The 26826-nt window shown below is 40.7% G+C and overlaps 1 protein-coding gene across 24 annotated transcripts in view; it reads right to left on the minus strand.

The window, feature by feature from the left end:
- The window catches only part of AFDN (afadin, adherens junction formation factor), a 132506-nt gene extending 107929 nt beyond the window's left edge, over window positions 1-24577 (minus strand). For 11 of the 24 annotated variants that reach the window (XM_049830946.1, XM_049830938.1, XM_049830947.1 and 8 more), the window contains exon 1: window positions 24381-24576. In XM_049830946.1, coding sequence (XP_049686903.1) covers window positions 24381-24491 — 111 coding nt within the window. In that variant the 5' untranslated portion in view covers window positions 24492-24576. Of the gene's footprint in view, window positions 1-24380 lie in introns of all 24 variants that reach the window. The other 13 variants (XM_049830961.1, XM_049830953.1, XM_049830951.1 and 10 more) reach the window with 2 other exon arrangements.
- Window positions 24578-26826: the final 2249 nt, after the last annotated feature.

A 26826-nucleotide genomic window follows, 5' to 3' on the forward strand; every position in this document is an offset into this window, starting at 1 on the left:
CAGCAGGTTTGAAGGAATAATCCCATTTCAAAATGTAGCCTAAAATGCAATTTTGTTGTAACAAATACTATGGAAATAGCAGGAAGGACCTCTTTTTGAGCTATTATTATTTTTCCTCTCTACCTGAAATACTTAACTTCCCCTTTCCTTTTTAAGAACATAACCATACTTCAGGGTATATAACCATCAATATCTACAATATTAGTTCTGCAAAAAACCTCAAACCTAAAATCTGCACTGTTGAATGAAATTTAGTGATAGATATCAGCTGTGTCATAACCAAAGATGCACAATCACAGTGCTTATGTGCAGCTTCACCTTGAGAACACATGCACAAAAAGCTGACATCCTTCTAGTTACTTCTACCATACATCAAGAAAAAGATTATTCATTCACTACAGGTACAACCAAACAGGTAGCCAAATGTACACATGAAAACACCACACAGTTTTAGACATGATTAGAAGCATTAACTGCAACCTTTTTGAACATTTAAAAGAAATATTGGGTCCATGTTGCAACTTCCAAACAGGAGAGAGAGTCCAAAAAAATGGTTATTTTTAATTCTGTCACTCAAAAACTCCTCCAGGAATTATAATTTTGAATTATTTTTATTTTTTTTTAAAGGAATCAGGTCATTTCTTAAAAGCTATGAAGCAGCTTATTAATGCCATTAGTTATCTTAATGTTGGTTGACAGGACTACCAAGGGCACAGATAGCTTGGAAAAATCTTTACAGTAGTTGTAATACTTTGGCAAAATTTGCCTGTTGATAGCCTTCTCTCTGCAAATCCCACTTAATCCTGTTGTATAATCTTTGGCAACAATTTCACCAAGCACGGTGCTTGGTGAATGACATTCAGCTTCAGTTAGTTGCATTTAAAAACAACTGCTGACAAGTTAAAAAAGAGCTTTCTCTGCAGTAACACCATCTACAGTACCTTCAGACTGATAGTGATTTTGCACTCACTGTTTTGTGAAGCTTTTTTTGGACTGTTCTCATACAACAAACAAATTCCTCCTCCATTCTAACACAAAAGCTCATTCAAAGTAGTCCTAAACATATAAACAGATTTCTTACTAAGGTACTTGCACAACCAAAATACTGCTTTGGTTCCGATTTTACTCCCTCACTACTCTATTTACTTTTAGATTTGAAACAGAAGATACAGTGTAGCTATCAACATAACAATACACTTGAATGTTTTGTCCTTGAGCTGGCACCCTTCTTCTCATGAAAGAAGCATTTTACCTTCCAATTACCTAGCAGTTTCTTTTTCTCCTAGGAGGCTCCACACTTGTTCCCATCTACAACAGTGTATGTTTTGCCAGACTGGAAGGAAATTCATTGGCTGAAAGGTCTTGCTCTGTAAACAAGTCCATTTAACAAGAAAAATCTCTATACCTGAATGCTCTCTTTTTTGTACCCTCCACATTGTTATTATTATTAGAACAGATCATGGAATGTACTATTCACATAAACTAGAATAAATTCCCTGAAAAGTCCCTAACTGCTGATTACTGAAAGGTTACACGTCAGGAGCAAAATTACTCCATGTGTCCTGTCTGTCCATGGCAGCGAGGGAGAGTATGACATTCGGCTAATCCAATGGCAACTACCAGTTCCATTTGAAGGGGCTTTCCTTTTCTCCACCCACCCCCCCTCCAGCTACACGTCATTTCATTGCTTCAACACAAACATTTAAATGAGCTCTAATGAGCTAGTTCAGAGAGAAAAGGCCAAAGAGAATTAACTCTAGTCTCCCAGCTTCCTTAAGAACTTGAGTCACATAAGACCCAATGCCAGCATAAAGGGCGGATTTAAAAAACCCACTCAATTGAAGAAGGGGTGAGGGGAGCACTCTTCTGCTGCTAGAAAACCATTTTACTAGCTTAAGCTATAAATATGAAATCTCATCCTCATACTTTTCCCTTGTGTAGCTAGCTATTGGTGCCCAAAAAAACCCCCAAGAACAATAGTTTACAGAAGCAAGGAATACCTTTGCAGATCCAGAACCCCAACTAACCAGGAGTATGTTAGAGGCTAGCTTCAACAGCATCTAGCGGTAATAAGTTGGTTATCTATGGGAATTCAGGTATTTTGTCATCCCTGTCTAAACATCTGTTTCACTTGTCTAAGGCTCAAACAAACAAACACTATGGAAGTAATACGGTATTTGAAACTCAGTATAAAAGGCCTAAGAAAGGCTATTAAAATAAAATCAGGCTATATTTCAATAGACATTAGATGCTATGTCCTCTAAGAGTAGCATTGCATAAAAATAAATACAGCTTTCTATTATTTCAACTAAAAGTAACTTAATAATAACTGAAGTTATCAGATACTAAGCTGATGTTATTCTTCTACTGGAAATAACGTTTTCCCCAAAATGTCAGGAGCTGCCAAGTACAAAGTACATTAGAGCTACAATGACTGGCTGCTAACACTAGCATCTGAAGTATTTTTCATGTCCTGGGCATAAAAAAGACAATACTGACAAGGGTTCAGTTAAAGTAGGAATGACACAAATGGTGGAGGAATTACTCAGTGGTGCCAGAGACCTCCTGCAAAACACTAAGTCAGATGTCATCTCAGATGTTGTCCACACACAAACACCGAGCGAGTTTTACAGTCCTGTGAATCTCCGATGTCCTGCAGAGATCACAGTAGCATCATTTCAAAAAACAAGCCAGAAGAAAAAGGTAAGCAAAACTATTAAAAGAAAATGAGATTTGAGGAAGCAGTCATAATTAAGAAAGTCAGTCCAGAGGTAGGGTGGGTTAAACGTGTTTAAAAAAGCTCAGTTAAACCTGCTAAAACTAACATTTAATTGTGCCACCAAATAGTCATTAAAACAAAGCAGCACTTGAAAGTACCTCATAACTATGGACACAAAAATCTACCCTCTTTCTACAATTGCACTATTTCAGCCATGGCCACTGTATTTTCTCCTTCCCTCCTACTGCTTCAGAGTCTCTTATTCCTCACTCAGGACAACAATGCAAATGCAGCGACTCTGAGTAATCGCCAATGCTATTCCCGATAGAGGAAACGGCAGTTGACCACTTGATTACATAGGAAGCTCCTCATTTCCTTTACAGTTCTCTTCATAATAGCATAAATAATCTAGAAAAAGGTATCATCTGGTACAAGCATAAAGACCAACTTCAGCAACATTTTGTCAAAAGGGATTCTGTCAGAAATCACAATTAATTTTTCAAACAATAGAGCTGAGGTATATGCCTGAGTTTAAAAAAAAAAAAGTTTGAGTTACTATTTTCTAGTCGTTGATCTTACTCTCTCAAATGTTTTGGGGTTGAGTCTCTAATTAGATTAAGTGTTCTGTGCAAGACTATTCATGTTTTATGAAAAATTTCTATTTCCAAACAGTAGCAAGGCAGCTCTTTTCCCACTCATTAACACTGATTTTTCATTACTATTTTAAAATGATATAAAGCACCTTGAATTACTGTTTTGTTGCAATACCAGGTAAGATAAGAATCTGGTTTCACTTTTAGTCACGAAGAGGGGCAGAAAGATAAGTATGGGATTGATTCAGTTGATTAAGTGCTCAAAATTTTAAGTAGACAGTCACTTGCTTACTTCTCATTTAAGCATCAGAACAAACCTACTCCAACAGATCAGCAACTAAACCAATACTGCCTCATCATTTCGCAGCTCCTTGCTCCTTGTTTCACAAAGGGTTGCCACTGTCTGCTTACAGAAGAGTGAGGAAGTTTCAGAGGGCAGGTCGGTCAGATCCCCAGTTATGAGACTGGGTGTGTGGAGTTGGGAGGAGATATGAACAACATAAAGATGACTGAAAAGCTGAATGCTTAATCATCACCCTTCCTATCCACCCCTGGTCTGGAATAATGCACTTAAAAATAAACAATACATTTCTGTATTTGTACATTGCTTAGACTAGGCAGCAGCTTCATTCCTAGAATTGAGAGCAGATGGTACAGATCTCACAGAATACAACTCAATAGCTCCTTCAAGAGTTTGTTCATTCAACGGTAAGAATTCATATTGTCATAACACAGGCAGTCTTTCTCCACCGCACACTGCTGCCACCGTCTTCAGCTGAACTGCTTCCATTTATGAAAGGAGACTTCTGGAAGGTTATTTTTCTTGAGGAACTCCAGATTGTGATCTTTGAACTTCTGGGACAAATCAGTCCTGACCTATGGACTTCCCAGAGTGTGCAATAAACCTTTTTAACCATGTTTTTTAGGTGGAAATCCAAGAACAACCACCTGAACCCAGGGGTTAGCAGCTGAAGTGGTAACTTAACTACCTAAGAATGGGTAGCAAGTTTGCATCAAAATAGATTCCAACACAACATGCAGGAAAGGTGATTTAAAGCTTTGTTTAAAATTAATATCAACATATAAAATTTAATGTTGAGGTTTGGGGGTTTTGCTTGCTTGACTTATTTTGGTTTTAAATTCCTGTTATGTTAATACCAGCCTTGGAAAATTTACAGAATTAACAGATTAACACTACCCAAGTTTCAAAGTTGTGATTTAAATTTTTATGGTAAAAATGCCCCATTGAAGCAACAAATAGTAATATTAAACATCTGTGGCCAGATGAGATTATAGTCTACTTTCAAAGTAGTACTTCAGCATTTCTTCCACCAAAAATGTTTCACTATTAGCATAGCTATATTTCCATGCAATTTACATAATCTCCATATCTAACCAACAATACCAGATGTTTTGAAGTTCTGATACCATGGAAAAAGACCTTTCTGTAGTTAAAATCAACATTTTGTAGATAAAACTTTTTGTTTCTAAACATCACAAATACAAGATACATTCAGCAGCTACCACTTCCCCAAGCAACGTGTGCTGTTTTCCTGAGACTTTTTTTTAAGACATCACACAGAGACCCATATCACAACAGCAGAATTCAAAACACAAAGAACGTGAGGTTCAGTATGAAGAATATAACTAGTCAACACACCATGCTGCACAAAATACAGTATTATAAAGCTAATAATAATCGGGAGTAAAAGCAAATACTATTCACAATAAACACATATCACCAAAATAATCCAGCATAACTCATTCACTGCCAAGTATCTATTACAGTAACTCATACAGAAGTGTGATCTGGAGAAGGAGGAAACACAGGAGCAGAAAATGGGAAGAAAACAGAGTGGAATTTAGACAATTTACAATAATTTCTCATCCTGCAGTATTAGGACCTCATCCAATCTCTTCCCCCAGTCTAACATAAAAGCAAAGTATGTTCCCTTCAATGTGTGCCTAAATCAAAGGATACATAAAGTGATCCTGAAACATTAAGGTACTTTCAGTTGTAAAAGTTGGGCAGGAGAGGGGTAAAGAATGCTGTGTTCAACTTCAGAAAGGATCTATGCATTTCAATATTCAAAGCGCTCAAGCACATGCCTAAATGTTTTGCCAGAGTAAGTTCTACAAGGTGGGGGTTTGGGTTTTGGGTTTTTTGGTAGGGTTTTTTTTGGTTGGTTGGTTTGGGGTTTTTTTGCTTTGGTTTTGGTTTGGATTTTTGAGCTGTTTTTTTAGTTCCATGGAATGCAATGAGGACAAATGCAAAGTCCTGCCCCTGAAAGGAATAATGTCTTGCAACGACACAGGCTCAAGAATGACTGGCTGGGGAGCAGCTCTGCTAAAAAGACCTGGGGATCTTGGTGGACAGCAAGCTGAAGATGATTCAGAAGCATGCCCTGGCAGCAAAGAAGGTCAACAACATCCTGAGGTATATTAATAGGAGGAATATAGGCTTTAGATCAAGTAAAATTATTATCTTCCTCTACCCATCAGTCCAGTTTTGGGCCAACAATACAGGAAAGACAGAGATAAACTGAAGTTCAGCAGAGGGCCACAAAATGGTCAGGAGGCTGGAGAACTGTCTTAAGAGGAGAGATGGAAGGAACTGGGTTTGCTCCTCCTGGAGAAGAGATGGCTTTGGGGAGACCACAGTATCTACAAGGAGTCCATCAAGAAGATGCAGCAAGGATCTTCACAGTAGTGCATGGTGGGAGGACAAGAGACAATGGACATAAGTTGAAACAACAGAGGCCTTTAAACTGGATATAAGAAACAGCTTTTTTACTATTAGGACAGTTAAGCAGTGGAAGAGGGTGACCAGAGAGGTCATGTAGTACCTGGCCCTAAGGGGTTTTCAAGACCTTACTGGGTAAAACCCTGAGGGGCCTCAGGGCTGACCTTGCTTTGAGCAGAAGGTTGGACTAGAAACCTCCTGAGGTCTCTTCCAAACCAAGATATCCTATGTTCTTACTCAAAATTCTATGGAGGACAGGCTAATTGATTTCCAAAGACCATTCTCCTACAGAAAACACTAATTATTACATCGGCCAGGCAGGCAGATATCCTTAGTTCATGCAAGTTGACCTCCAAGCACAGAATAGAGGACGAGACCAACGGGAGAGCTCTGATACCGAAATGTCCCAACATGTATGGCACAAGGAGGGCCATGACAAAAGAAGGGATGAATAAAGCTAAATAAAGTAGTTTAAGTAGCAGCATAACATTTGCAAATTCCTCTTCAGGTATGAGTCCAACTGGTAGAGATTAGAGACAGTAAAGCCTATATAAGTGGTTCTACTACACATATCGAGTCATTTCTCCAACTAATGCAATGCAATCCATCCCAGATGGAAATAAACTGGAACGGGCACACATGCCATTGATCCATCTAGGATCACAGGATAATTCAGGGAGGAAGGAACCTCAGAATTTTCCAATCCAATCTCCTGCTGAAAGAAAGGTCATCTCTGAGGTCAGATCAGGCTGTTCACAGCTTTATCCAATCTGGTCTTAAAAACCTCCATGGACAGAAACTGCATAACCTCCCTGTGCAACCTGTTCCACTACTTGACTATTCACTGGCATCTGAAAAGTTTTATTTTGCAGAACACATTTGTAGTTAGTGAACTGCATAATGATTTCACTTTTAATATAGATAAAGTGAACTGTAAGCCTGAAAACATTTTTTCAAATATTATCATGTGAACCACTGTACAGTGGCTCTAAAATAACCTTGCTTACTCTATTTACCAATGCAAGACACTAAGACTAGCCTCTAACTAATTTTTCCTTTAAGAATACAAAGTGATATTTTATAGCATAAATAGGTCATCAGGATGATTCTTTTAACATAAGTCCTGTTCATTCTTCAAGAAAGATTGTTCAACCAAAAAGCAACGAAAGACCAGAAAAAGCAAGACAAACACAGAAATTTAAGGCAAGGACTCAGAAGAAAAGGCTTTGAAAAAAAAATTAAAAAACTAAATGTTCCCCAACCTCCCTATATCCTCAAACTGGTGAGATTTCCTCAGGTTATGTATGTTACTTTTGAACACAGTTCAGTTCTGAAGTTCCAGACAAAGCATCTGAGTGCAACAGGGAAAGTGATTCACTGCCATCAATACCAATTTGTCACTATCCTCTAGTTGCTACAGGGCATGTGGGGCACAGGAGGGCAGGAGTGGGTGGAAATATTATTATTATTACTAATAAATAATAATAATCACACGCTAACCACAGCAGTACAACTTGATTTTGAGGAGAACACCACAACCCAACAGAACATGAGAAGAAAACAAACTCAGAAAGCAGGAATGAAAGGAAAGTGGGGTAGACCAAGACAAAAGAGAGATCAAGAGAAGAATGAAGAAACACTGGTCTAATTACATTAACAGTCTAGTTTCAAGCTTCTCAGTTGTTCACTTCATACAAGTAGACATAGAGGGCAGGAGGAAGGAAAGAGGCCCAAACAGTATCTGAACTTCAGACACTAAGAGAAGCCTCTTTGCTTCAGTGTTCTCGTGAACAATAAACCAAAATGAAATAAAAAGCCCCAAATCCACAAAACAGTTAGAGGAACAGCCTTCCTCCTGCACACTTAAAAAAAATAAAAATAAAATAATTAGGAAAGATAATAGTCTTATTCCAAGGAGAAGAATGCACTTGTGGTTCACCTTATTATTCTCAAAATATTAGGTACCCAATTTAATTTTAAATGTCTCCTTAATTTCAATTTGCAGATGACAGATCTTATTTTCTGAACTTAATTTAGCTGGCACACCAGTATGTAGCTAATAAGTTGAATGTAACAATAGAAAAAAGTCATGGTCTTACTTTCTACATGCCACTGTGTAATTATAGCTGTATGACAATGGAGATACTGTTTACATTATACAGGTCTAGGATCTGCCTTGTGTGAATTTGTCACAGTGCTGGTTCTAGAAATGATACTATACTATACCTTCTATACTAAAAATGAAGGTTTTTTCCTAATCGTTGTCAACAGTTTCATAGTCAAAAATTCCCAAGTAAATATTTACCCCTGCTGAGAGTCCTAGACTAACAATAATTCATTGTAAAACCTACACAGCCTGTATCTGCCAGTGATGAGTTTTTTCCAAGCTGTGATCTGGATACCCAGAGCAGCGGAAAAGACTGCTCCTCCACAGGGACACTGACACTACTTTTAACATGCAGATCACCTTGTCATCTTTTAAGAGCAACCTGATATTTAGTAGTTGTTGTCAGGTGATCACTAAATATCTGAAAGTTATGTACATTCACAAAATCACATGGACGAGTGTCTCCATTTCAGCACTGTAAAAATGTGGTCCTCATTGTCAGAAGTTTGGAAATTATCAATACAGAAGGCATATGGGCAACTATCAACACAATCTGTACCAGTTTCTTTTCAAATTATTTAATGCAATAATTAAATCAGTTTTTCTTAATGCTAAGTGAGCTACCTGAGCTTTGAAGAACTGTTCTGTCAAGCAGAGAAGAACTGTTGGTTTTGTTCAGCTTTTTGATTCATACCTTTCAAACACATACCCAAGAGACAGCACGCATTTCAGACCCCCAAAAGTTACAGTCCAGCAAATTATTTTTTTGTTTTTTAATTAAAACTAAATACAGCAGGGAAATTAGGAATAATGAAATTGACTAATTAATTTGACAGATTGTAGAAGACAGGAATCACATTTTTAGTCTTTTGTCCTGAAATCAAACTGCCATACAGTAAAAAACACGTTTGGGCCTTTACAAATTGAGACACCTGACCAAACTATACAGAAGTCTTGACCAACTATAAACACTGTTCCCTCTCAAGATGTTAATTTCCAATAATGCCACCTCCACAAGGTCTGCGGCCTAAAATTTTAAAGCTACAGAATGTCTCAAATTGCTAAAGGTAAACAAATGAACAAACAGAAATAGAACATCTTTTCCCCAAAGCCAAATTTTTCAGAGGTTCTGCTGAACAGCAAAAAGGAGCAACTATAATTTTCTCTATAAGGATATAGGTCTCCATTTTGCAAGCTGTTCTGTTTGGACAGACTCATAAAGTGAGATGGACTAATTTGCAACGTCAGAGTCAGAAATGGTAATTCCAACATCCATTCATTTTCAAGCTGTGATCAAGAACTACTGAGCTTGGAGACGCAACTCCTCCCTGTGCCACAGGCTACCCACTCTTCATCATTAGTAAGGTTTAGACGACTAAGCAATTAAAATTTTCATGCTTGTTTCAAGAATAAAAAGTGATCTCAAGGAGCGTATTTTGACAATAATGAAGTCCAGATCAGATATATTTTTATTAAAACAAGGCAATTTTTTCTTTTAACTAAAATTTGTTCACTACTAAAAAAATTCCAAATCTCTGGAATACACTTCATCTTTAGGAAAAAAAAATGCTTGAAATGCTTTTCAGTCTGAAAATACAATCTAAGCCTTTCAATATACTGAAGTAAATTTTATTTTGCAGTTTTCAGCACTTAAGTTTTCTATAATCTGTCTCAGATATACAGAAAAGAGATACATGATTCTTTTTAAAATGTAGAATAACAAAGTGAAAAGCACATCCCCAATCAGGAAAGTAACTTTGCACTGCAGAATCCACCCATGAATGTGCTCATTTCACCTTTCAAATGGCACATTTGATTACCAAAGGAGCTATGTTTTAAAAAGCACTACCAGCTCTATTTTAAGGCTTTCTTCTAGAAGACAACAGATTACTGTTTTTGTCATGTAGCACTGGTTAACAAAACTGGTCTCTTCTGCAGCTGTGTTAATCAGGAGTTGCCAGAAGAAAGCGTTTGCCAGCGTATTGTGCATGAATTTTTACTCTCGGCAAGTCCCGCACTTCTGCCCAGTAGGTAGTTTTGCAGCCAGTGACATGGCTTGTATGTTTAGTTAACTCCATCTAAAAAATTGCCACCTTTCATTTGTCATCAGTACATTGCAAAAAACTACCAGAAAACGAATCGGTTGCTTACTTTCAAGTATTTTCTTGCTCTAAAAGACAATTCTATCATACCTTAATTTTATTCTTATCAAGGGGACTGTCATTTCAGTGACACATGGACCAAGGACAAGTTACAATACAAACATTAGTGCAGATGATTAACCGTGAACAGGAGGAGTATTTCGAGTTTAAACAGGCTCAGATTACAAAAGCATTTAGTAACTTGGTTTGGCTTACTCATATATTAAAACATAGTTAATGAAAGCATAAGTGATACTACCATGCAAGATTCCAAGTATATTCTGACTCACTATGAAACAATTTAGGCTTTAACTGGTGATATTACCCAAAGAATCTTTGCAGCAAATCAGGATTAACGCAGTTGAAAAGTTACACCAAGACAGGTCTATCCTCTCATTAGTGAGGGAGTATGTCATAAGAATATGAAAAGATTACCTCCCCCAACACCAACAAAAAAATCTGTCAAGAAGCAAAGATTACAGTACACCAAAATGGAAAGGGATTTAAAAATACAAGGAGTCTCTAGCCTGTTTTCTTCTTATTTAATTAACAACCAACAATCTCTCCGAGTGTGATGTGTGTGCTGGCTACTGTTTTGTTTCTCTACTACTGAGGACCTAAACTTTTGCAGGCTTATTTGTACAAAAATATTTTATTTGTACAGAAATAAAAACAAACAAAAAGACATACATATTTCATATATTCTTAGTTAACACCATATTACCTGTGCTGTTTATTGTTTGTTATTATCCACAATGAGAAGCAAGCTTTCTTTAGGATTAGGTACTTTGAGTAACTAATTCAAGTTTGTTTGGGGTTTTTATTATTATTATTGCAAAGCATTTGGGGATTTTGAATTTATTCTGTAGTCAGTATTCACTTTAAGAATGTTAATAAAACATATATACTTGTCTCAACAGTTTATAAGCTTCCTAGCAGTTTGAATACCAGAAAGTTACAAATGTGGAAAAGGGAAATTATTCATCAAGTTCAAAACTTAAGTTACCTATTTACTGAAATGAGGCAGTCACATGTAGATTTGATATCTAAGTATTTCTGAAACAAAAAAATAAAGCCAAAGATTAAAATTATTCCAGTTTTCTGTGAAGATACATCACCTATTTCTCACTGTATGCAGGTACCAAGTAGAGAAAAGGGGCATTCTGTGCTGTACCATACCAGTCAGCTTAAGACTTAAACTGCGGGGCACGGGGTATGGTAGTGGTGGTGCATGACATCCTAAGTGTAATTATCTCCTCCGCTCCGCCCTATATTTTATAAGTTGAAATCTCAAATTAGCATGATCCAGCAAATAGGAAACTGCATACATGCATAAAAATCTGTCTTCTCTTTATGGCTCTGTAGTAACCAAGTTTACAACACGGTTTTCAACACATTACTTCATGTATCTGCATTGCTGTTTTCCCATCCCATTGTCCCAGAGACATTATAACAAAGTGAGAATGCTAGATCTCTTTTATACAAACACAAGACAGTTTAAGAAGTTAAGTATGATCTAAATAATCTCATCTCGTTTAATATCATCTTGCAGAAGCACTTTAAGAAAAAAAAAATTGCAAGTAATATCATTGGTTTCCAAACATTTTTGATTGAGCATTGCCTACTTTCAAGAATTAAACTTGAAATTGCTCATTACATAAAAAAAACACATCACATACGTTCCACCTACAAAACTTTTTATATCAATAGTCAATGTAAGGAAAAAGTGAGACTACCACGTTATTTTGGACTGGCATATATAAACAGGAAAGGTCAGTAACACAAAAAAAAAAGTCCACTTGTGTATAGCAAGTAAGCAGCTTTTCCCAACAAACACAGTAAGATTTAGCAGAACCTAAACTTGTCAAAACTTTTTTTCATTTGACACAGATTTCACGTATGTAAATATGGAAAGAAATTTGTGAAATAAACTAAGCACTGATTAAAGTGTTGTCAAAATTTAATGACATTTAAGTCAAATGGCCATTGGGGGTGGAGGACAAGGCAGTGATAGGGCTGGCCAAAGTTTTTGAAAGCCACAGTGAATACCAACAGACAAATTTAACTGCTACTATTCAGTATTTCTGGATGCTGTAGAAGTGGTAAGGATCAGCTCAAAGCAACTGCTAAACATTAGTAGCAGAAAAACCCATCGCTGCCTTTGGCTATCATCAATACCATAGAGCTGGAAAAGAATCTAAGATGGACAGAGTTCTATGTTGCAGAAGACAACCCCAATGAAGGCGATCAGATGGCAGTGACGGGGGGGAAGAGGGTCAACACTACCAGCTTGCTTTTTGTGCCTCAGAAGTGCCAAAAGGTGGGTGAAGTGGCTGCAGAACAGAGTATGTACATACATGTGAAACTACTCATCCTCTTTTACAGCTGCTGAGGTGGAAAAGGCTTCAGATTACTTAAGCATCTATCGGCCATGCCAAAGAACAGTGCTCTTCAATATTTTACTTCAGAAATTAAGGGTATAAAGGTATCAGAAATATGCTGGTATCTCACTCTTCTTGCAGACTTCTACTGCTACTGATAATGTCATGGTATTACCTTGGAAGGAAGGGAGTTGGAACTAGGAAAAAGGCATGTGTATCAAGGATCAGAGAAATTGCCTCAGCCATTTTGCACCATAAAGAAACACCCTGTTTATCCTCGGGATTTGGCTAAATTTAGCTCTACCTGCTATAAGTACCATTCTAATTACCTTTGAGGTGGTTAGAAGGAATTTCTCCCCTTGGTGCAAGATTCCCTTCTCAACAGCTGAGGAATTCAGTGCAAGGTTAAGCCAGAAAACTCATTCTGTCTCCAGCTAGCAGGTACCCAGAATAGATGACACTCAGGCTGAAAGCGTATTAGAAAAAGGAATCCTCTCCAAAATAAGGAAAACATTATTTATGGTTATAATAGTACAGCAAGCAAGAAATAAACATCTTTTCTCCCCACTCCCTTAAAAGAAAACCCCACTGTCACAGCCACCATCAGCACAGGGACTAGCTAGTTATAAAGAGGCCCAACTGCAACAGTCTGGCCGTTCCAAACTCCAAAGTCCACATGGCACGTACCAGAGGACTGGCTGATCAGTAACCGCATGGGAAGCTACTGACAAAGCTGGACAGTCATAAAGTCATGCTCCCAGGGTCTTTCTGAAGCCTACGTAGCAGAATGAACACATCTGAAGACTGTTGTAATTGGCATTTTTCACCCTAAGTAGAAGATTGGGGTGTGTCTGGTTTAGGGCTGTGGATTTGAGACTTTTGGGGCAGACTAGCGGGGGGGGGGAGGAATGTGGAAGAAAAGGGTTCTACATAGGCAGGTTTACTGAGAGCTAGATCAGTGCATTTATAATGATATACATGGTATTTATTAGCATCCATGCACACACAGATGCTCAAAGACCTGGAGACTAATGTGGAACACCGAAGATAAGACAGACACTTAAGGTAAGTGCTGAGTTTCAATAGGTTTTTACAAATTTCAGACTGCCACTATCAACAGCGTTGTACAATACTTGCCTGCAGTACAACACTGTCTCACATCGGTACAATGCTATCCAAGTGTTGTGCTGCCACTTGACACTTATCACTCAACATGAATGAAGATTACTTTGAGAAGGCAAAGTTTTCAAATTTGGCTAATCTCTCATAAATTTGATGCACTGATTTTCCGAGTTCATGCTTAATCTTAATGCAGGTGAGAAAGCAAAATGTGAAACAAAAGTATTCTGGAGCTTGCAGTACACTGCAAACAATTTCTTTCCAATAACAAGAATTAGTAGCTCCTTCAGAACTACTAATACTCAAGATACTGAGGCAGTATCAAATTGTTAAGAGATCTTCTTGGTTACTACTTCAGAAAATTCTACTATGATTTTGAACACTGTAAAATTCAAACACTTTAAGATCATCACAGATCCTACCTTACAGGCCAACTTCAGTCAAAAGCTACATAGAGACAGACAGAAATCGGCATGTAACAGAAAACCAGATTCTTCACTGTAAATCCTGACAAAGGCTTTAGGATAGAGACAATGCCCTTCTTCTTCCACATTTTTCTCCTATTAAATGGCTAGAACACCTGAGACACTGCAAACCCAGCTCATGTCTTGAGCATTTCCCGTGACTGTAATAATTTCATCACTTTGGGATGGTTAGGTCTCTAGATGCTTGTAGATGGCTTCAGTGAATATGCCAATAGTCAGTACATAAAATTACTTCATTGTTCTCTTCTTTTTGTCTATATATCAATCCTTATCTGTCTGAAAACAGTTTGTTATAGGCATAACAGCTGAATTTATTGAAACAGTCCTTGGTGCGCTATGGCAACAACTAGAACATTCTTGTAATACTAGATACAGTTTCAGTATTTCTGGAGACTTTATCAAAAATATTCCTATACATCTCTTACACAAAACAAAGAAGACCTTTGTTAGAGCACTTCACCAATTTTTTAAGAAGGCAACAGTTGTTTGGCCTTTTTTTTTTTTTTTTTTTTAATAAAGGCTTCAAAGCTAAAGAATTAGATAATATAATGCACTAATCTTAAGTAATTCTACCTTTGAGTTTCCTCACTATACAGCAAACACTGGACATAATAGGCAATCCACCAAAACCAATTAGCAGGATTGAACAATGTTTTCGTTAGTAAACATTGTCTTTCCATCAGAAGTTTCAAATTATTTTCCTTTTCCAGATATGAAAACAATCTATCCCAGTCTTTCAATAGCCAGAATAAATACTAAGTGTTAAAGAACTGTTTTAAAACTTCCATTCTGGCTACACTGCAAATAAGTAGTATTCATGTTCAATAAGGCTATCACTTTAAATGGGAACAACTTACATATTTCCTAATAAAATGCCCAGCATTCTATAAGAAGTATGCAATGCTTGGATATGATCCGAACACAGTAAATATTATCAAACTATACATGAAAGGTGAATACAAGCCAGATTTCTCAACATAAAAGAAATGATATTATAAAAAAACATTTTATCAATGCAAAGCTTTCTAAAACACAACCTGGTACAATTTGATCTGTTTCCACATAAACATCTTCCTGTCCAGCAGCACACTGCATCACAGACAGCATTTAATAAAAAAATAATTTTTTAAATTAAGAACATGGAATAATTGTTTTTACTAAAATTGAGAACAAGAAAATGGTTAAAGGGCCCTTTTTAATTTCAAGCTGATGCATTGCTCAAAGTAGAGCACCTTCTGGGAGGGCAGAGGGAAGGAGACCTTTTCTTGTAGTCATTGGGGGAGGGTTTCTTTGTTGTTTGAACTCTTTTGCCCAACTGCAGACTATGCAACAGACGCTAATCTTCATTAAGAAGGGGGATTCTGATCTTCCACTGGGTTTTGTGAGCAATACAATATATGTGTAAAAGCATGACACCGCGATTAAGCTGTCTATCTGCCTGCAAGAAAATACTTGAGTGTGGACTGACAAAACTCATCTGACAAATAAAAAGCTCTCTGAAACAGCTCATGGGGTGCTTGAAAAATCTAGGCACTGAAACTTTAGTTCATAGATACTGCTATGGGCAACATACTTTACTGGCCAAATACATATTGTTGCCAGACAACTCATTCTTTCCCTTTTCCCCACTATAAGGGTGCTTTCATTACAGAATAGACACAAAATTCAGCCATGCCCTGGGACACAATTCACCAAGGGCAAGCCTTAAAACAGTTCCATCAAGATACTGTACTCTAGTACTAGGCAGTGAGCTATTGTGAGAGCTTTCATATTGCTTAGTTCTACTTACAACAGAGTACAACATATCAAAGCAGCAATAAAAACAATGAAAAAATAAAACAAAAAACCCACCCTGGAGCCATTAACATATAACATCACCTGGACTTAGGTCAAAGCAGATTTTTTAGTCTTACTCTCAGAGAACCAAACTAGACAGCAATGAAAGGCAGAATTGCAATTTGATGATTGAGGGCAACGAATCACATGGAAAACTTACCCTCCCACTGCAAAAAGTTATGCTATGACCATATACATTTGTTCACTAAGTGTAAGCTCACAGGGAATGGTACGGTCCAGGAAGATAGCTTGAATGTTACTGCTAGACCTGAACTGCTTCTCATCAATAGAGTTCTATCTCTGTTGCCTCCTGTTTTCATCTTGGATTATCAAACTTCTAGACAGGGACAGTTACAGAAAAGCAGTAAGTAACTTTTAGCTGCAATTAAAGAGTAAGGGTGGGAGAGGGGGCTCTCTGCAGTGTCTTTACCTAGAATTATGAGCTAAATCATGTATACATCCAGACGCACTATCTAATATCTAGTTTGGTTTATCATGATAACAGTCACTGGGGAGGGGCAGGGGGGGAGGCAGGGGGGAGGGATTTAGCTAAAGAGTATTTCTAAGCCCCACAGTCATAAAGATAAACAAAGACAAAGAATAAGTTGGCCTTGATATGCACTTTGACTACAGAGAACACTGAGCAACAACTCGGGAAAGAAAATATGAACATTCGCTTTACAGAGGCCACTGAATTGAATGAAAATGCTAAAAATTAGTGTTGCTACTGTAAATTTTAGCTCCAATTTCCACATTCTTGATTGCTTAGCAAACAATAAAAATGAAAGAAGCATCTCGATGCAAATCAGTTAAGTTTACATTTCCTTCATTGAAAACAAGAGAGGAGCATGAAGAGGTGAGGAAACAAACAAGCGGAGAGAAAAGAGAGCAAAGGAAACCCAATAAATTAGAAAAAGCTATAGTCCTTGATAATTTTCATTTTTAATGATCTTGATTCTATTCAGAAAGAGAAATCTATTGTACTCTATTTTTACAAAAACCTCAAAAAATTTCCAGGGAGATGTGTGTTCAACATTATTTATCATTTCTAATTTTGATGTATAAAACTAGACAGCAGAAACCCCACACTAGTTGTTTATACAGCAGTTCTTAACTCTGCTATGAGCTAGACCTAATGCAACATGTTGCCCACTTATCTTCATCTCAACTACTTGACAAACATAATTATGTAAATACATTGCTTAACAGCTACTGAAATCATTCATACATTGGGATTTTATATCCCATTTAAAAAACTATCCTCCTAAAACATTACTGTATTTAACTGCTAGCAGCTGATTTTTTTTAAGGTAAAAATTAACGTTACAAGGAGAAAAGATCTCCAAAATCAACGTAACAACCTTAACAGCAGAAATTAACAGGCTCTATCCTTTTCACAAGCTAAAAGTAAAAGCCCATATATCTCTATTCACTGGAATGAGTATCACTCAAAATACACTTTATACATAAATATTTTTCCTAGCCAAAAATTTAAAAAAAAAAAAAAAAAAAAAAAAAAACAAGAATTACCTAAGTAGTCTTTTACTCAAATATACTTCAGAAGAGGCTTCCATTAGCCTGAAGTTCATGTTGAAAAACAGAGCAAATACTCCATTACTTCATAGAATCATAGAATGGTTTGGGTTGGAAGGGACCTTAAAGATCATCTAGTTCCAACCCCCCCCGCCACAGGCAGGGACACCTTCCACTAGTCCAGGTTGCTCTTACCTGGAATATCTGCTAAATTTGACTTAAGTTTATTTTAACATTCAGTTTACTACCCCACACAGTAATTTTCAATTCCGCCATCATTGGAACCACTGGTCAAGACCAGAAGTTATTCTTCATGCAGTGCTCTAAATTTTGCATAGCCACAACCTATTTCCCATCATTTGCAACAAAGCAACTTTTCAAACAAATACTGTCATAAATTCAGAGTGGTTTCTTATGATTTACATTCTTATCACAAACACCAGTTCATGTCAATTTTTAACAACTTCCAGCTAAGTTTTTGTTTTTCTTACCCCATTTAGATGAATATTTCTCATGGACAAAGGCAAAATTTTAGCAGCTATAAAGCAAGGTTTTTCTCAAAAATCATAGAATTGTATTCTATTTTGAAAGAGAAATAATTTTGTCAGAAAAAAGCACACTTGTGAAAACAAAGTAAATCCGTAACATGTCCAGAGGACTAGGGGTTTTTTTCAATTGAAAAATAATGCTTGTCAATGGCATTTGAGGCAGGGAACAGATTCACACATCAGGAGGGAATTCTTAAAGCCAGTATGCCTGAATTGTATGGACCTAATTAGCCACTAACTCAAGAAATAACTTCCATAAGGAATATTAAAAGCACAGCATAAAGTTTCTTCCTAGAAATATTTTCATGCCATTATGTCTACAGATTGTGGTCAAAATCTTAATTCAAACTTATCGCTCTCTAGATAGTAGCGATTATATTTCATTTGTAAAGACAGACTATTTGCTTTTACTCAGTTAAACTGGTCTCCAAGTAGTCCTTTTGATGCAAATGAGCAGACCTGCCTCCATGACTTTTTTTCTCCAGCCATTTCAATGCAGAACTAGAACTCAACAGACTCAGCCTTTTTACCTCCTCTTGAACTGTGCCCGTTCAGTAGTAGTAATTATTAGAAAACATTCTACTCACTAAAAAGTGCAGACACCAGTCCTTAAAGACTACAAGATACCTTCCCAGACCGTCTAAATATTGGCTTAAACATTCGTTGCAAAGAGAATTTATCTTCCATTTCATACGTTTAGTACACTTAAAAAGACAGTATTTTCAGATATATGCAGAGTTGCACTCATTAAAACTACTGAAAGCTGTAGAGTCCAATGAGTGGAGAAAGTTCAAGCATCTCTACTGTTGATATGGTGTTCCCTTACCTCCAGACTTGCGCTTCCACTAGCTTCACCTGTAATGCAACAGGCATCATCACTGGTAATCCCAATCTTAACACACAAATCCTTTTAATGTCTCGGAGCCAGATTTTTAAAAGCCTATGAGTGAGCAACCATGCAGCTAGGTTTTTAAATGCTCTGTAGATTCCTAAAAGATTCCTAATTCTTACTGCTTTAGCTAGATTTAAGTAATGAGCTTGCATAACTACTTTGAAAAGGAAATGAATTTATGTCATGTATCAGTCTTCCCTATGACCCTTAATGAACCAGAATCAGATCTGAACCCAAAGAATAAAGACAAAAATTGTACTAACTTTAAAATATCCAGCATCCTGCATAACATTTTCCATAAATAGATTGCTTATTTGTATTTAAAGCCAGCAAAAAAGAATTTAAAACATACTGACTAGACCAAATATATGTAACACCAGAACAGGGGGAAAGTCAATATAAAAAACCAACAACCAAAAAACCAAACCAAACAAAAAAACACCCACCCTCATTCTGAAGAGTTATTCCTCATACCTTGATGCAAAGCCTACAGAAGTGATGGGGGGGAGGGGGGGGGGAGGAATTTTTTTTAAAAAAATCATCAAATAGCCATAAAGACCTTCCAAATTCCTCATTTTTTAATTTTTTTTAACTATAGCCGTTAACTACAGACGTTAAACACTATTAATAGTAATTCTTAACGTAAAGCATGCTATTTGTCCAAGCTATTTGATTAGACCTTTCTACTTTTGTTAACACGTAGATATATTAGATCAGTTTAGAACAGCTTTCTCCATCAGAAAACAAAACTACAACAGATCAATGTTTCCGACAACAATACCCAAGCCCTTGGGCAACCATCAAAAAACCCCCAACCTGTTCTAAAAAGTGTCTTTCTCAAAAAATTAAATACAATTCACATTCATAACCCACAAATCATGTTCAGAAAAACACAGCGCTTCTCTTCCTCTCATATACAGTTATCAAAGTGTACATTAAAGATGAAACCTCATTTTGTCATCAAGATCAACAATAATTATAATGCCTAGTTCACGTATGGCATCTTAAACCAACAAATGCTTTCAGAAGGATTTATATTTATTCTAGCCAACATACTAGTCTGCAGTGCCTTGGCATTCCTTGCTCTTGCCCAAAACATCCATATAGTTATTTTCTACAATCAATCACTTAATTCCAGTAAGCACTTTCGTTGGGGGGGGGGGGGGGGGGGGGGGGGGGGAGAGTGAAAGTGTATAAATGCAAATCATTTCTTATCTACAAGCTTCTGAACAACTCTATGTACTTGTTGCCAAATCATTAATTCAACTTACTCCTTTTTGAAAAGTTGGGTACTATAATCACCCAAGACGTAAATCAAGATCAAAATATCAACTTATCTCCTACTGCAAAAGGTCTGAAGTCTTTTTGCTTTCTATCCTTGACCAAATAAAAGAAGAAAAAGAAAGGAAAAAGCAAGCCAAATATTAAAAGCATCCAAAAACTTGCTAATACGTGGAACAAAGGCAAGGAGAAAGTGGAATGTAAAGGGAGACAGATTTTAAAGAGAAGGGTTAACATACTGTTTCATTTTGAATGTCACTGTTATCTACAAACAAAAACATGATTCACCCCACATTTCCCCCAAACCTTCTGTACCTGCTTTAGACTTGAAAAAGTGGGTAGCTGCCTCATCATTTGAAGTAGATACAGTAAAGCTTAATCAAGTTTAAATACCAGCATTACAGAGCTATTTAGCAGAGGTCTGTCTGTACCTAGCATCACTCGTGACACCACTAGAGTTTAACTAGTATTAACTCAAGCTTTACAAAACAGACGTTTGGGTTTGTTCATTCATAAGCTTCTCAAGCCACAGAGCCTCTCTCAGCTACTTTCTGAATAAAAAATAAAATCTTCAAAATGAAAATAATGCAAACTATTAACAGATTTCTCAGAATAGCAACAAGTGTTAAAATAGGTAAATACCTAACAATGTTAAAACTACCACCTTGCTCTCAAGCACGAGTCCACAAGTGAACTTCAGTGAGAGCACAAATGAAGATACGAAACCCTCACTCCCAAGAAGTCTTCAATCTTCTTCACATGGGATACAGACAGAGGAATAACCAACTTTGAGCATGTAACAAAAAGTTCCCGTCATCCCTGGTTTTTTGCTGGGACAAAGTAGCACTGAATGACTTAATTAACTGTTCATATCATATAAGTTAGGAAAAAGTATTGGAACTCCATACTATAACCTACCCAAGGCTCTTGCTTTTCCCTATCTTACTGGTGATATTCTTTAAGAAATAATTTGCGCCTAGCTCTCAAAAGAGACAAGTGGATCGCTAATCCCTTAGGACTAGTCTACACCATGAAATACTAACAGGAATTCAAGCAGATTTGTTTCATGAAGCACTTCTCTGAAAAAACCCCACACATTTAAACTACTGTCAAAATCCTACTCTATACATTCAAAACCCAGTCACATTTCACACTCTCCATTAAAGCGATGGGGACCCCATGGACTTAGAGCAATTGTGTCTCACCGAAGAATCAGACCTTTCAAACTAACACTGAGGTACATCAGTAGGTCACATGAGAATACCTTTCGCTGTCACTGCCTAGCTATACTGTCACAACTCTAGTCAATTTACATGAGTTTTCACTCTTCTCTTCTGAGTATACAAATCTCCCCAAAACACTACTAGTAAGGAAGTGATTAGCTCCTTTAGAAAATCCTGCCCTCTCTGTAAAGGAGACTTAAAATTAAACCAGATTGTTTACACTGAAGAAATGCCTGGAGAATCACTAAAATGCATCAAGTCTTGATATTCTAAACATGATATGTACAACCAGAAGGTCCTGGGTGACAGTTTACAGTATGGGCACGTGCTAGCTGCAAAGTTAAACCAGCAGGCCAACAACCATATCTGAACAGTTTAAAATGATGCACTTCGACCCAGCTCAGGCACACCCAACAAAAAGTCCCATCCAGGTTACTGCATCTTCACAGATGCCACGCTCCCTGCAGCCCCTACAATAAGCAAGACGTGCCTTATGGCCAAGCTGGGCCTGGAAAAGGAGGGAAAACAACAGAGGATTGTCATCTCTCAAGCAGTCTAGTAAAAGGGCTTTCATTTAAGCTGATAAATAGTACACATGTAAATCACCCCATCATCTGGGTTGAAAATATTGCCAAATTTGGGTCAGCTCATGGTAAGGGTGAAAAAAATGTCAACATTTGTATTTAATTATCTGGAAGGAAAATATATTCTATCTATAAAACTGTTACCTACTGCCATGGTTTGTTGTAAACACACCTGCAGTCTTATCAAACCTTTTTAGAAATAGTAGACTAAAAAGCTCAGACGTTCAAAGAGATAGGCGTGCACTTAATTTTTACTATCAGTAGTTCAACTGAAATAAATGTCATCGTTGACAGTGGTTAAGTATGCTCCTGTACAGGTTCAGAGGCTGAACTGCAGAAGTGTGGAGCTAATGCAAGTAAAATTATTATTATTTCTTTTCATAATAACTATAATGAAGCTGGTAGCTTTTGTGCAAAGTCTAGTTAATTATGATAAACATGTAAAGCTGACCTCAAAAATGTTAAGAGTTGTTAAACTACCTACTAACAAAACTACAGAAGCACAATCTGCCATAAAGATGAAGAAAACAAGTTGGAGTTAAGAGTGCATTGGGAATGGACAAATGCATTCATCAGACGAAAAATAAGCCACCGACAGTTAGCAGTCAACCTGCAATTCCAGAAAGACCATGCTATGTTCTCAAACACAATCACAAAGGCTCCTTCATGCTAGCATCGGGCCACTTTTTTGAACAAGCGAGTGTCAGCCAACAGTGATACTGTTAGAACCTAAGCAATACAAGCAAGGAGCTGTAATTGTGATAAATACTGCAAGACGTAGGAAATGATCACAGAAAACCCTCCTCGTGGCGTTCAAGAAACAGTCTGCACCAAGCAGAACTGAAAATACCCAAAGCAATTCTTTTCAAGCTATCACAGACTTAAAAATCTTAGACTTGCTTTCAAGACTTTTTCGTGGCTGCGCTAGGAGCCAGCACCTGGGTGCAGGCAAAGGAGCAAGCTCCAAGACCAAGCCAACTCGATTTCTCAGAGGCTTGTGTTAATAAACAACCAGGGCCAGGCCAAGAGCAAGTGTGAATTTCCTCCTTTTCCCCGGGAACAGGCGCACGATCGGCCTCCACCCTCCGAGCAGGGAGCACCGTCACACACCAACAGGGCTGGAACCTGCCTCCCCAGCCCTCCCCCCCCGCCGCTTTCAAACCCGCCGCACAGCACTGACCAGCCAAAGGGAACATGACAAGGGGCAGCGGCAGGGTGTGGTTCGCCCATTACTTTTTTTTTTTTTTAAAAAAAAAAAGGAGTAAAACCCAACCCCTCTCAGCCATCAGAAACACCCATTTCATTAGGAAGAAATCACCCGCTGTGTTTTTCCGGTACAACATGTGAACTCGGGACTGCCAACCTGCTCTCGATATTTACTCGAGGCTGAGGGCTGGCAGCCTGCGGACACGGCGAGCCCGGCGTTCCCTCCGTCGCGGCGGGGGGGAAGGCTGACCCCGCAGAGCCCAGCAGCGGCCGGGAGAGCCGCCGAAGCGGAGCGGGTTGCTTTGCAAGAGGCGCCTGCTGCACAAAGCTGAGTATTTAAAGACACAAGCAAGCAGCAACAAAAAAAAGAAAGAAGCCCACCACCAGGCTCCTCAGTCCAGCCCTTCCACCAGCCGCCTTTCGGCTCCGTTTAAGTCACAGACGGACAAAAAAAGGCCCACAGAGATAACCCGTTTCGGGGCCGGGGGGGGGGGGGGGGGGTAGCTTCTGCACCGCCGCCCCTGCCCGCCCCCTTTCGCCACCTCCATCTCCCAGAGGGTTTCCTGCCCGGGAGCCGTCCGGCCCGCAGCCTCGGGCCGGCATGTGCCTGAGGGAGGCGGGGAGGAAGGCTCCGGCCCTGCGCTCCCTTTCTCTCCCCCGGTCGCTGCAACCTGCCCAGCAAGGAGCCCGACGCTCGCTCCCCGGCCCTCCCCGCCGAGAAGCGGAGCCTCCTCCCCGGCCAGAGCGGGCCGCGCCTCACCGGAGCTCGGGGGGGGAGGCCTGTGTCCGAGCCCCCCCCCCCTGCCCGCCGGCCCGGGGGGCGGGGGGGCAGCACGGGGGGCCAAGCTGACCGCGGAGGCGGGCGCGGCCTGGCCCCGGGCTCGGTGTCTCACCTCCCGGGCGGGCCGGGCCGCGGCGGGCCGGCCGGGGGAAGAGGGGACGGAGGGAACGGAGGGGGGGGGGGTGTTGCCGCGACGGGGGTCGCTCACCTCGGTGGGGTCGCTGATCTCGAACAGGTCCAGCCGGTTCGCGTTCCAGTGGTTGATGATGTCGGCGAGTTTGCGCCGCTCCTCCTCCCGGCTGCCACCGCCGCCCGACATCCTCGCCGAGCCCGCCGCCGGGGGAGCCGAGCCGGGGCCGGGCCCTCTCTCCGCCGAGCCCCGGCGAGGGGGGGGGGGGGGGGGGGGCGGAGGCGGGGACGGAGCGGAGGGGGTCCCTCAGTCCCGGCGGCGGAGGGGAGGGGCCGGCGCTCCCCCTCGGCCGCTGCCGGCACGGGCGCCGCGGAAACGCCCCGGGATCGCGCCGCCGGTAGCGATCGGCCCCGGAGGACAGCGGGGGAAGGAGAGAAAAAGAGAACGGGGGAGGGGCGAGGAGGACAACGAAGGATGCCCCGGGTCGGCGGCGCCGGCCGCCGCGTCTCCCGGCTCGGCACCGTCTGTCCCCGCTCGCCTAGCCCTGAGCAGAGCGGAGCCGCCGCTACCGCCTTTCTCCGCCCCGGTATCGCCCTCCCCTCGCCCGCTCGCTCCCTCACACACCGTCCCGTGCGCGCCCCCGCCCGGCCGCCCAGCCCTCCCTCCCTCCCTCCCTCTACTCCTCCTCCCTCTACTCCTCCTCCCCACCCCTCCCGCGGCGGGCGCGCGGGCGCGCTCCCGCCGGCCCGTTCCCCTCCCGGCGCCGGCCGCGCGCGCCTCAAGAGGGCGCCCCCTACCGCCGCCGCCGCCGGCGCGGGGAGGGGGCCGGGGCGCGGCCAGGTGCGGCGGCCGTTGGCGGGAAGGGGAGGAGGACGGGGGGGGCGGGGGGGAGAGGTGTTGCCGGTAGGAGGCCCCTCAGCCGGCAGCGGGAGCCGGAGCCCCGGCTGTGGCGGCGGGCCCCGCGGTCGGGCTCTGGCAGCAACAAAGGGCCTGGGCCGGCTTGGCGGCGGGAACAAAGACCCTGCGGGGCGGAGGCTGGCGCGGCCCCGCCGTGGCCTCTCCGCGTCAGGGCCGGCGGGTGGGCCACCCCCGGTTCGCAGCTCGCCCTCCTCGACCCCTCGGTGGCCGCGGGCGGAGGTTAGGCCGCACGGCCGAGGCGGGGGGGACCGGGTCAAGGCCGCCTGCCCGCCCGCCCGCCCTGCGGCCTGCCGCCCGCCGCCGAGCCTGCCTGCGCCTCAGCCGTTGCCGGCGAGGCGAGGGGGAGAGCCGGGCTCCGCTGCTTCCCCGGGGGCTGCTGCGCTTAGTAACGGTCATGGCGCGTTTTCGGAGCGCCGCGTGCGAGGAATTGTCGAAAAAGGCTCTATCGGCAGAAATCTCCGGAGCTCGGGACGAAGTTAAAGCGTCAGCTGTGCTTTAATGGGCTTTAGGTATATAATTTACGTGTGGTTTCTCACAGAACGTGCCCGCTGTCTGTAAGAGGTATCACCCATTGTATAGGCTCGGGAATCCAGTACAGCTCTGGGGGTTTGGCTTTGGTTTCTAACCCGCCGAAGTAAGTAATAATGCGGCCGAATCTGTTTTGCATTGGGCATCCTCTGAAACCTAGCCCTTGAACAATCGCACTTGAACTCGGTTGTCCGAGTGTGTATCTTTTCTGGTTTCTTCAGGTGGTTAAAAAGGGGGAAATACTGTTTCTTTTTAGTGTACCTGGCAAAGTATTTCAAGTTCCTCTTTGCTGAGGGAGTTCGGCTGAGTGGGTTTTGCTGATGAAGTTTGGATTGGCTGGGTTATTTGAAGAAGGAGATTCCTCAGAGGCCTTGTCTACATTAAGCAATTAAATTATTGTTTTTATCCAGCAGTATAGCTCCTCTGTAAGTACCAGCAGTTCTGGTTTTACGGGTGAAGGTCAGTTATACTTTTGCCCTACATCCGTAACTGTGCCATATTAGAGCTTCACAGTTCCAAGGACGGAAGAGATCCTATTTCTTGGGTCCCAAACTCTGGGAGGTGTTGAAAGCCCTTCCGAGAGCCCCTGGAGAACTAGGGAGGGGGAGGGGGGGACAAAACCTCAAGTTCTTGTAATATCATCATCCTAAAACTATACTACATTCCTTTTAGAAGTAAAGTGTAGAGAGGGGAAGGAAAAAACAAACAAACGTAACTCTTCTTACATAAAAGGGAAAAAAAACGATGCTGGATTTTTTTTTCCATATCCAGAGTGTGCTACGAAATAACTTTGGATGTTCTGGCAGTGCCTACAAAGATCAAGAAACCATGTAAAATCTGTGACGCAGTAGTCCGCAACCAAGGCAGATAGCTGCGTGCTCTGTCACAGATGACATTTGCAGAGTGGTGTGCTGATTTGGATGCTTGGCTCTGGATGTTGGTGGAATGGCATTGTTCAAGACACAGGATGAGAAACAGCAGCTGTATTTCTTCAGGATTAGGAAGGAGACTGGTGGGTACAGGGTGTGCATAGATCACCATTTTGCTATTAGAAGCTACATAGAGAAAATTGTTTTTT

The sequence above is a fragment of the Accipiter gentilis genome, chromosome 28 (assembly GCF_929443795.1).
Source record: "Accipiter gentilis chromosome 28, bAccGen1.1, whole genome shotgun sequence".
Lineage (NCBI taxonomy): Eukaryota > Metazoa > Chordata > Aves > Accipitriformes > Accipitridae > Astur > Astur gentilis.